Genomic DNA, 11,958 nt, shown 5'->3' on the forward strand with positions numbered 1-11,958 from the left:
GAATAATTTTGAAACATAGAATTATTTTGCAATCGTTTTGCATTGAGTATAACTCATGTAAACTTATGTGTTAGTATAATTACTGAAATGGTGTTATAGAAATATTTAATTGAAGTGTGACTTTTGTTATGCAATTAAGACGAAGACATATTAACACATTGCTATCGCCTAGAGGATATTCCTTTATCTAAAACAACTTATATCTACTCTTACACGATTTTCAATTGATATTGGGAAGGACCTTTTGAAAATGGTAAAATTATAAAAGCATTGATAAAATAAAGTGTACAAGTGTGTACTGCAATTAGAATGTATTATTATTAGTTTGTCATATTTGATAACTATTTCTTTCCAGAATGTACTATTATTTGTCCAATGAAAAATCCTCTCTAACCATAGGCACTCGCCCTAGTATTAATTAATATATTGTGATATATAAAACTCTCTCTTATATATTTACACACACAAAATTATTTTTTTCACATAAATAAATATATTTTCACACACTAACACACTTTCACACACACAAATCCACACTCACTTCTTAAACTCCTTGGAAACACATCATAAATAGAATAATATTTTATATTGCTTGTATTGTGAATTTTAGTTAATAAATTGTACATTTAAATAGATTAGCTAAAAGAATTTTGTTTACTTTATACTTTTTAATACCACTAATTGATTGAAACTTATTTTTGTCACAACTTATTTAAAACTTTTACTATTTATATTTGCTCTATTGTAAGTTGTAATATTCTGTATATTTAAATTATTGAATGCTAGATTATATTATGCTAAAAAATGTAATTAAGAGACATATAATTTGTTGTATTATAATATTTATGAGGAATTATTAACAATGAAAAAAAAGTTAGAAAAAAGTAAAAGAATACAATTAGAACAAATTTAAAATTCTATTCTGAGTACACGAAATATTAACAAATAGAAGTAATTAGCAATCGAAGAACAACAATCAAAAAAAAGAAGGAAAAACGGGAGGAAAACAGCATTGTCTTAAAAGGCATAATAAATTATTATAAATGTGTGGCAAGTTTAATTAGTGTTGTATTAGCAAACCAAGCATGAGTTTTTATTTCAAATTTCTTTTTTTCTTTTAAATAAAAATTTTAAAAATTGATTTAAAATAAGAATTTTGAATACAAATTGATCAATGAATTGTTAACACGTCTAAATACAAGTGATTGGACAGATTTGTATTGAATCTTGTATTTATTAGTTTGAATTATTTTTAAATAGATTGGGTATTGAGTGTCCAAATAAAAAATTCAACCCACCCAATAAATAAGTTGGTTGTTCTTATCCAATCCAACAAAACCCATAACCCAACTGACCCAACTCATCCTTTAAAATTAATGGGCAGATTGGGCGGTTTTGAACTTTTTTGCAGCTCTAGATCAAACCAACAACTACACAAAATCTAGTGAGCGCGAAATTGCAATTCTCCTACACCACAAGGAAATTAGCATTGGCATTGTCAAGGATAGGGACCATGTTTACACTTTCTCAAGACTTGGTGCATGCAATGAATGCTTCATTTCTTTCTTTTGTAATACTTCAAAATGGATTTTTCCTTCCTCAATTGTCCATTTTGAATGCTTCTCTTGGACAAAATATGTAACTTCAGGATCTAGTGTGATTGAAAGAGCAAGAATGCATCAAAAGGTCAAGGTACAACTAGCTATCAATCACACTTGATAGAACTATATATGTAGCGAACAAATAGTAAAGAAGCAAAGAATCCAACAGTGCCTAACAGAAGGAAAAGGCCATAGCAGATGCAAGCCATGTAGCCAAACAAAAAAGAGGTTTGCATTAGACCGCTCATATCTGCTCTTTCGAAGTAATAGAAAAAGCAGTAAGCATAGACGTAGAGGGCAGTTGAACCACCATGAAGAAATGACCTGTTCAGAGTACACCATGGGGAACAGATTAGCTTACAGTGTTCAACACCATCAAATGAAGATGCTTTTGAAAGCAACATTTTCAGAACAAATGTGTTCAAAAAACCAAGATGCAGCTACTACGAGAGAAGGCATATGCTTCACAATGGTTTATGAGAAAAAGCACAGACTACTAGTAAATACACATAAAAAGGGCCATGTACTGACACATCTTTAAGGTATCGGTTGTAATTTAAACAATCATTCTGAAAATTAAAGGTTTCGAGAAAATTAAGTGGATAAAGTATGTCAAATCTAAATGCTGCAATGGAGTATTATGTTTGATAGCATGTGTATACTAAGACAAAATATAGTGACATGGAAAATGCAATTTTCAGGAAAAAGGAATGATTTTCTTCTTTTTTCTTGGTTATCTTTTCCCTTTTGAGATGTTTTCCTTCCTTAATAATCCTATAGTACTAGAAAAATAAACTTGTCTGCTATGCTAAATCAGATTTTTTTCTCTTTAAAGATGATAACCACAGGCAAAAGAGTGTAGTCAGAAAACAACTAACCTCCACCACCATAGATGATCTTCAGCAGCAAGTTGAAGGTATGTAAAACCAATTGAGACGAGGGCAGTCATGGCTACAAGTAGAATGAAGCAAATGAATAGTACACCATATAATGTATACACCCTGTGACCCCATACACTGGCAAAGATGTAATAGAGCTGAATATAGATAACACTGAATGGCAGCAATCCTGCAAATGCCATTTGAGGAAGAACACCCCTATACCAACGGAGTGCTGGAATTTCTCTAGGACACTGTGTGGTGCGGCAAGGAGCTTGAAACTTGGACTTTGTGATTTTCCCAACAATCCCACCCAGCAAAAGCAATGGGAAAGCTAAAAATAGCCATATAAGAAAAATGACCACAATTGTACCCAAGGGAAGTGCTGCAGTAGAGCCATATATAGTTGCAACAGCATTTAGGAAACAACATGCAAGAAAGAGAGGACCACCGAAGAGAAAGCCAGTTAGAAGCAGATTCCACACCTGTCAAATCAAAAGGGAAGTTTGTTAACATTCTTTAGAACTGAAAGAGCTAATTGTTAGCACAATCAATTGAGGATCCAAGCCCTCAGCAGTTACCCAGTTGCTTCCTTCAAGTTGATGATAGAATGAAACGGCACTAAATCCAGAAATAACATTTGTTACTGCATATGTGAAGACCAAGGCAATCCTCAGAACTCCACGGTCATATGGACGAAATACACCCATAATCCCTAAGGTCATAATGGACAACACACTGCAATATGTACAAAATTTTATTACAGATAAGTATAAGATTGTTCAATCTGCAACATTTGGATATATTTATACGATTGGACATCAGTCTTCATTGATACTTACACTGTAAATAGCTGTGTGCCACAACCAACTGCTGCAACAAAGAAGGACTTGTGTTTTGGGTATCGGAACACATCCCCATGGATGACCTTCCATCCTGCCTCTTCTTGGTTATCAGCTAGTTCCTCATCACTGGAGTAAATTACAAGATTGAAGTACATTAATTATATATACAGCAAACAATAACTATCATGTTGACAAGCGCCATAGAATGCATAAGTAACTCAGCCCATCTGAAGTTTGATTTCTTACTTATTGAAATCTTTCCTGAGGACCCGCACATATAATGCCACCAGACAACCAACCAAGATGAGAACTATCCAAAATGAATATGAAATACTAGACCGGTGGATGCTCATATGATGTGGCAAAATGGCAGAATGTGTGTACTTTAAAGTTCTCTCTTCAAATGGAGCGGTCGTTTCCTTCCACTTTACACTATACAAGAACTCCACCTCAATAACTTTGTCCTCTGTTAAGTCAGTCTTAAATGAGGGATCCGTTCGGAGGTTAATTTCAATTATGTGGTCACCATTATAATAAATTTCAAAATGCACCTTTGTGTATATGAAATATCTAGACCCATTTGGGCTACCATTAGCAATCTTTCCAATAAAAGCCCACATTGGCAAGTCATCATAATACATCTGTAAGTAGTAATCCTGTGCAATTACTGTTCGAAATTGAGAAACTTCTTCTCTAGTCAAGTTTTTCCTGCACAAAACTTGGGATTCTCTGTCCACCCTGAAATCAAGCTTATATGGAGCAGAAACAAGACGATCTCCATTCAACACCTCACCAAAAGTTCCCTTCTTCTCTTCCCAGTGATCTGAAATAGTTCAATTCAGAAAAGCAAGACATTAAGAAAGGTATTGAGAGGCAAAATATGTAGTAAGATAATGTACTATAGAAACAAACCTGTTGGACAAAATGGAAGGCAGTAATATGGATAAGTTTCACTGAAATGAATCATGAAAAAAACAAAAGAGTCAGAACATTAGAAATCAATAAGCTAATTCTCTGCCTGTTACTATGTAATAACATCAACGGACTAACAATCATTATTACATGTCTAGATGGAGAATTTAGTGACTTTGCGACAGAATGATGTGCCATAGATATCACATAATATTTAATTATCACCAGATGGGGTTATATAACCAATGACAGGACAAAGGCTGGATTAGCTATTCTTCTGGAAAATCTAAGTGGTTAATTAATTTGGGGTGCATTCGCATTAATTATGACAAAAACATTCAGGCAGAGAAAATATCCGATGCCAACTTTTACTTAATGCTATTTTATTGAAGATCAAAAAGAAACGAATGGACAAATGATCGTGCATATGAAATCTAGCATAAACCATTGATGGTGGATTACTATCATTACATGCATATTAAGTAGCTTCTTCAATGTTGCTATTAGTTTATAAAGAAGAGAACAATGATTAAGAGTTGGAATAATGCAGCATTTACCTGGGATTGCGAAATGGTCCAACCGTGTTGGCATATAGGGGCACTGGATCTCCCTTCTCATACCTGTGGGTGAAAGCATCTGACTTTGCTTCGCTAAGAATACCCATTAAAATGACAGAAATAAGAAGAAACTTTGCAGACTCTTCCATTGTCCTGTTTCTTTGAAGATAAAAATACAATAATTAAGACAAGAAATTCTCCCAAACCATATAGATGAACAGCTAGATTCATGTATCTTGGAACTAACACTGGTAAAATAAAAGTCACTAGCATGGCACAATTGCTTTTCCATTGCAATTTTTTTTTAATCTATGAATAATGACTGAGCAGATTGCTTCTGGAGAACTCTATGGAGAAGATTTTTAAGTTGGAGAAGGAACATGATTGAGTCAGTAACTGGGAGTTACTGAAAGGTCAGGAAGACAATGGAGATAAGAAGGGAGGTTGCTAGGTGAGATTGGATGGTATAAGACATTAAAACAATAATTGCATTGAAGATGTAAGGCATTGCTGGAGGCATGGGAAGGTTAAGTATGCTTAAGAGATAGTGCCAATCAATTTGGGGGAGAAAAGTAATGTTAAGTCAGAAAAGAACCTCAAATAAGCGAAATGCTATTTGAGGACGTGAAGTCATAAATGATACAGGATTCATGGAACATAATCATGCACTAATTGTTAATAAGTCAGTTGCCACTTATATCCAAAGGACAGTTATAGAGCTGATTTTAGAGTAAGTTCGTCTTGTTCTAGTACCAAAATAAGGGCACTAATTGTGGTATACCTGACTACTAAAGTTTCAAAGATACAATTAAACTAGCTATTGCATCCACAACAGGCAGATGGGAGCATAACGTTCCTTTTTCGTGATCTATTTCAATGATTTTGAGCAGCCAAATTGATTCAAAGCTTATTGCTGCACTGCCAATGTCACCTCCTTCTCTTATTACCACTAAACTTTGCAACTCAATATAGCTAACAAGGACTACATACTCACATCCACGACTAAATGAAATCTTCGAGTAAGTATGTTATACACAATTCCTGGCCAGTTCACCTTCATCATTGGTTCCGATCCAGTTAAGCAGTACATTTCTGAGGTTGATCCAACATCCCTGTGCACTTTCCCTGCTTCTTCTGAAGAGGAGAATCCTTAACACCAGACTCACTAATGTGCTTCATACATGTTTACTAGTTATTAGTTAAACGCCAGTGTCTGCTTAAGCTCCCAATGCTGTTGACTCACAAGCCATAAGTTTTATCAATTTTCTGAGCGATACATACTAGCTTTCACTAAAAAACGAAAAGAAGAATTTAAAAATTCTGTAAGTTTACTTACATTTAAAAAAAAAAACATAGTGGGAAAGTAAAAAATCTGTCTTGCATTGGAGATCTACTTTGTAACCTAACTTCAAAAAAGATAAAAAGTTTTGTGAAATTTCCACAAGGGATATAGAAAGTAAAGGTAAATCTAATGCAACAAAATGCAGTGTAGGAAACAGAAACTATCCAAGTACTATTAATAGAAAGGATTTCACTAAATCTGGGTATTTTTCTTAATATCCAAACCATTTTCAACTAGAAGTATGAAGAAACATACTACCAGCATGTTTTGGCCAGAATCAAATCTATCCCTACTGGGATTTTTATTTCCTGAATATTCATAAATGAAATAGTCCACTACTTCAATAATATCTGGCATATCCTTCCCACAAATCAAAACCAAAGATAGAACTAAATTTACAAGCAAAACAAGTTAATGATTAACCAAATCTTTAGAAAAAACCCAAGCATTCTTCTTTATTTCACCAGCTATACTAATGAATTACTATATAAACAATGAATAGATAAGGATTCTTACCGAAAACAACAATCGAAGCCACCGCAGTCGCAGAGCAGAGAGAAGCAACGGTGGTGTCGTTTGCTTACTTGGTTAGTAGCTTGGGGTCCTCCGTACTTTTTTATCCAGACTCAGAAGTCAGAACTGTGGAAGTATGACATGGACCGTTGAGTCGTTGACTATAAAAATTTTAAAATGTTATTGAAGAACTTTCCAAAGTAGCTTCCCATAGGAAAAAGGGAAAAAGGATAAAACAGAATCAAGGGAAACTTTATGGTCTTATAATCCTTAAATTCAGCCAACCTCACAAAAGCTGTAATTATTAGATATATAATTCGTATAGATTTTATAAATGATATTCTTTGTCACATTCTAAATATTTGAGTGTCTTTTAAATATAAATTGTGAGGTAAACAATAACACATAGTTGCTCTCATAAAATATTTAATGAGAGTTAAATTTTTAATTTTTAATTTTTGAAGTTTCAACTTTTTAATTATTTTTCAATTAGGGCAAAATTTCAATGACTTTTATCACCAAGCCAAATTTTTATTGGCTACATTTGAGAATTCAAGGAAATAAATTAGTGATATTACAGTAACTAACTGTTGAGAAGTGTTTAATATTCTAAATCAAGTTTAATATCTTTCTAAATTCTTGAAAAAACTAGTACAATAGTATTTAACAAGTATTTCTAAACGGGTATATTATCCCTAAATAGGGGTGAGCAAATTCGGTTCTTACCGAATTCATAACCGATTTCAAATTCAATTCGGTAATTTGAAATCGGGTATTTGGTAATTTGGTACAAATTCGGTACGTACCAAATTCACCGAATTCTAATATGGTATGAAATAGGTAATGAGATTATGAATTAGGTAATAACCGATTTCGCATTCAAATTCGGTAATTGAAATCGGGTACCGCATTACCGCATTCGAATTACCAAATTGGTATATAAAATTATATAATATATAGATAAATGCTATTTAGTATTAGTATATACTACTAATACTTTATTATATTATATAGGTAAATGCTATTAATAATAATTAGTATATGATATTATCATCATATCATGTATTTATAATAATAATAATATATAATAATGTACAATATATTTATATTATTTTAGTATTTGTTAATTGTTATATGACTACAATAATGCATAGTAATACATTACAATATAAGATAACTATAATACTTATTATTTTATACATGAGTAACATGACTAGAATTAGATAATAATTAATACATATATGTATAATACTAAATATTAAACAATAAACATAATTAGTAATTAGAATTTAGATATTGGTAATTTGATACATCATTCATGTTTGAATTATTGAATATTTGAATGCGTAATCTATAACTTGCAAGTATTAGTGTACTCTAAATTTATATTACATATTCACTAATCTTAAGGCTTTAAGTATAGATAAGACAACTAAGCAGTGTAAGTGAATGTATATGAATTGCAAATCAATGTATTAGTGTATTGACTTTCACAATAACATATGTAAATAAATAAGTTTAATTTTGATTTGAAATAAATTATAAGTTTGTAACTAACATAACTTATCACTAATCATTGTAATTTGTAAGTTTGTAACTAATATTACTTATTATTAATCATTGTAAATTATAAATTCATAAATTATTACTAACCATTGTACAGTCTAAGGTTTATTCTAGTTTAAATTAATCACTTTTTATGTGTTCCTTAAATCATAGACTAAGGATTGTAGGTATAAGTGATCAAATAAGTTAAAAGTTCATATTATCTATTTACTAATCTTAAGGCTTTAAGTATAGACAAAATAACTAAGAAGTGTAAGTAAATACATGTGAGTTGCAAATCAAGTAAATAAGTTTTATTTTGATTTGAAATAAATTATAAGTTTGTAACTAATATAACTTATCACTAATCATTGATTCATTGTAATTTGTAAGTTTGTAACTAATATTACTTATTATTAATCATTGTAAATTATAAATTCATTGTAACTACTAACTAAATTAGTTTAAATTAATCACTTTTTATGTGTTTCTTAAATCATATACCAAGGATTTTAGGTATAAGTGATCAAATAAATGCCAATTAAACCACAAAATGGTTTGAACATAAGTAATGTGTTCAATTATGAATAAATTTGGGGATCAAATCAGTAATAATTTTTAAATCATTGAGGAGCATAATGAATGTATTATAATTTAGGAGCCCCAATTTGTAAATTAAAAATTACAAAATCACTTCATTTGGGAAAAGTCGGATTTCATCTTCAGCTGATGAAAATTGAAAAGTGAGAAAACAACTGGAAGTTTGCAATTAGGATTAGTTTGCAATTAGCCTCATAGCCTATAAGTTGTACGGAAGCAGCGTTGCAAACTTAAGCTGATAACAGGGTATTTTTATCTTTTTTTTTTAATAGATGAATTCGGTTTAACTGAATTCATTACCGTTTTCGAATTTGAAATCGGTTGCGGAATGAATTCGGTTATGCCCAATTCGGAATTGAAAACGGTTTAAAATTTTATAGGTAGAATAACCGAATTCACCGAATTCAGTGCACCGAATTACCGAATTTGCACCGAATGCACACCCCTATCCCTAAAGCACTTATTTCACTTCTTATTCCTAAAACAATTTGGTTATGGGACTTTTGAACCGTAATACATTTACACCTGTTGTTTTCTTTGTTTGGTTGAAAAAACTTAACCCGTTTGGATTGCATTTTTTGTGGAGTTTTTGGAAAAAATTAATTGTGGTGCTTTTTAGGATGTGTAGTATGTGAGGTTTAAAAACTTATTAAAAAAATGTGTAAAAGGAATATTTATTGAAAATGCAAAAATTTTTCTTTAAAAAATCACAATCTCTACGTTTCAATCTCCACATAAGTGATACAATAGAGAAGTAAGGTCCCTAAAAACCAATAATACCAGCGACAAGTAATAACAGCTTAAAAAAGTTTGACTAGAGGGATTATTGTAAATTCATTCACAAATACAATGTAGCAAATCTTATGATTAAACCAACTCCGGAGGAAATTAAGACAATTCACCTAAAAATTTGTCTACCATCTAAGAGATAGTTAACAAATAATTCCATCAATCTGAAACTAAAGAAATTCTCCACTCCTTACTTCCTAACATATTGTAGTTGGCCTTTCCTTCCCGACTTTTCCATTTTGAAATTGTCATCTTCCCCCGCCTTTTTTTTTTCAACTGAAATGTCAACTCTCAAATAAGCGTGTTTAATGCTATTGGACCTTCCCCCAAAAAGTTAGCTCTTGAGATGAGAAGACTCAGTAGTAGGGATGTACGCGAGCCGAGCTACTCGCGAGTAGCTCGGTCAACAACTCGGCTCGAACTCGGGTTGACCGAGTTCGAGTCGAGTTTCGAGTAGCTCGATTACAAATCGAGTCGAGTTTCGAGTCACATTTTCCCGGCTTGAGGCTCGTCGAGTAGCTCGACGAGCCGGAGTTATTTAAATAAAAAAAATTTATAATTTAAATAATATATATTTATTATAATTATAAAATTACCGTTATGGGTATAAGTTATATGGAATTTACAATATATCCTTCTTTATAATAAAATCCTATAATGGCAAAAAAGTAATTACACACTAAAAAGAAAAAATGTCTAAAAAAAAAGGAAGAAAAGACTTTCTTCCTTCTCTGTTCGACTTTCTTCTCTGTTCGAAGAAAGCCTCGCCAAAAAATTCACTTTACCAGCCGGCAACCACTGACTGTGAGAGTCCATCGCCATCGCCATCGCCATCGCCATCGCATCTGGTAACCAGATTCTGGTATGTCTGCCTCTGCTCTAATGTTACTCGCTCTGCTCCTGGTTTGGGTCTGGACCAAAAACAGCTCTGTTGCGTGACGTTTGAGTTTGTCTATAGGATGGATACGTGAATCATCGAATTTTTTATTTTTATTTTTTTCCAGAAGCTGGGGTCCAAAATCATTTGTTTTTTCTTTTTCTCTCAATTAAAATTTAATTAAGCTTGGATGTCACCACATTTTGGAGATAATTGCTTTTGAATCCTTAAATAAACAGCAGCAATTTTTCCCTTTAATACTGAGACAAAAGACATCTGAGGAGGAAGGATTAATGATTAATCAAACTGCGCCATGCAAATTGCACCAGTTCGACCTGTTCCTTGATAATTCTGCAGCATATGTCACCGGCCAAAGATCTCATCTCACTCACTTACCCCTTGAAAAAGTCCAAATATTCCTTGTAAAATTTCTACATTCCACCAACTCCTTTAGCTTTAGGTTTGAGCATCGTTATCATCATGTATTATTAAACACAAGAAAGCATCGCCATTTTAATGGTGGTATTGAGGTCATCTTTGCTGGGTCAGGTTAGTGACAAGAGTTTTCAACTTCATTCTTCTATATCCTGTTCAAACACTTGTAATTCTGCTGGACTATGGTCCATTTCTGAACCAGGAACATATTTTTCTGACATGTTCTTGTTTAAAGCAGCTTTCTTTAGTTAGTAATTAGTGATATTTGTGGGGAAAAGGAATTTCTGGATAGATCTTGGCATTGGTTTCTGAATTGAGCTTGTGGTAGTTGGGATATTGTGGCTGTTTGAGATAATTGTTTGTCTCTCAATTTGGTGGCTCAGCTCATGTTTTGCTGAGTTTTGGAATTTTGTGGGGAATTTTGGTTAGTTTGGGTACTTTTGCAGCACACTTAGGAACTATGATCCGAAGAATTAGAATCATCCATTTTTTGCTGCTCTTGTGGGCACCTACCGTTGGTGGGTAATTGCTGAATTTGAAAGTTCCATGTCAAGCAATCCAGCTTGCCTTTGAATCTTCCCAAAACGCCACCTTTGAACTCATTTTTTGGTCAAATCGAGTCAAAAAGCTTGATAAGACTTGACTCGATAAGGCTTGACTAAATGTCGAGCCTTATCGAGTCGAGTCTCGAGCCTAAAGGAAATTCTTCGAGTCGAGTTTCGAGTATTCATTTTTTAGACTCGATCGAGCTCGAGTCGAGGTCGAGCTTCTGTGTATATGAGTCGAGTCGAGCTCGAGTATGGCGATACTCGAGCTCGACTCGACTCGATTACATCCCTACTCAGTAGCACCCACATTGGTATCAGAGTTCAGTTACAACTCATCGGCTGAAAGGTTGACGATCTAATCTAACTTAAATCTTGATATACACATTCAGATAAATGACCGATGCAGTCTCAGCTTCCAATCTAGTGCATGAAAGTAGTGCTCAATGTGTGAAAGGAGAGAAAATTATGACATATTTCTTAAAAAAAATTCTTGACTTCCTTGTAACTATTTACAAA

At 32.9% G+C, this 11,958-nt stretch overlaps 1 protein-coding gene across 2 annotated transcripts; it reads right to left on the bottom strand.

Moving 5' to 3' along the window:
• Window positions 1-1,538: 1,538 nt before the first annotated feature.
• On the bottom strand, window positions 1,539-6,753 carry LOC113753059 (transmembrane 9 superfamily member 2-like). Of its 2 annotated transcripts, none has more exons than XM_027297135.1 (8): window positions 6,652-6,753; window positions 4,794-4,952; window positions 4,237-4,277; window positions 3,571-4,147; window positions 3,322-3,450; window positions 3,061-3,217; window positions 2,480-2,964; window positions 1,539-1,925 (listed from the first exon to the last, which is right to left on the bottom strand). In XM_027297135.1, exons 2-8 carry the CDS (start codon window positions 4,940-4,942, stop codon window positions 1,706-1,708), a joined length of 1,758 nt encoding a protein of 585 aa, XP_027152936.1. In that variant the 5' UTR covers window positions 4,943-4,952; window positions 6,652-6,753; the 3' UTR covers window positions 1,539-1,705. The 2 variants fall into 2 exon arrangements, with proteins under 2 accessions (XP_027152936.1, XP_027152937.1); XM_027297136.1 differs by having other exon boundaries at window positions 4,794-4,946; window positions 6,652-6,737.
• Between the last annotated feature and the right edge of the window lie 5,205 nt (window positions 6,754-11,958).

The sequence above is a fragment of the Coffea eugenioides genome, chromosome 11 (assembly GCF_003713205.1).
Source record: "Coffea eugenioides isolate CCC68of chromosome 11, Ceug_1.0, whole genome shotgun sequence".
In the NCBI taxonomy this organism is placed as follows: Eukaryota; Viridiplantae; Streptophyta; class Magnoliopsida; order Gentianales; family Rubiaceae; genus Coffea; species Coffea eugenioides.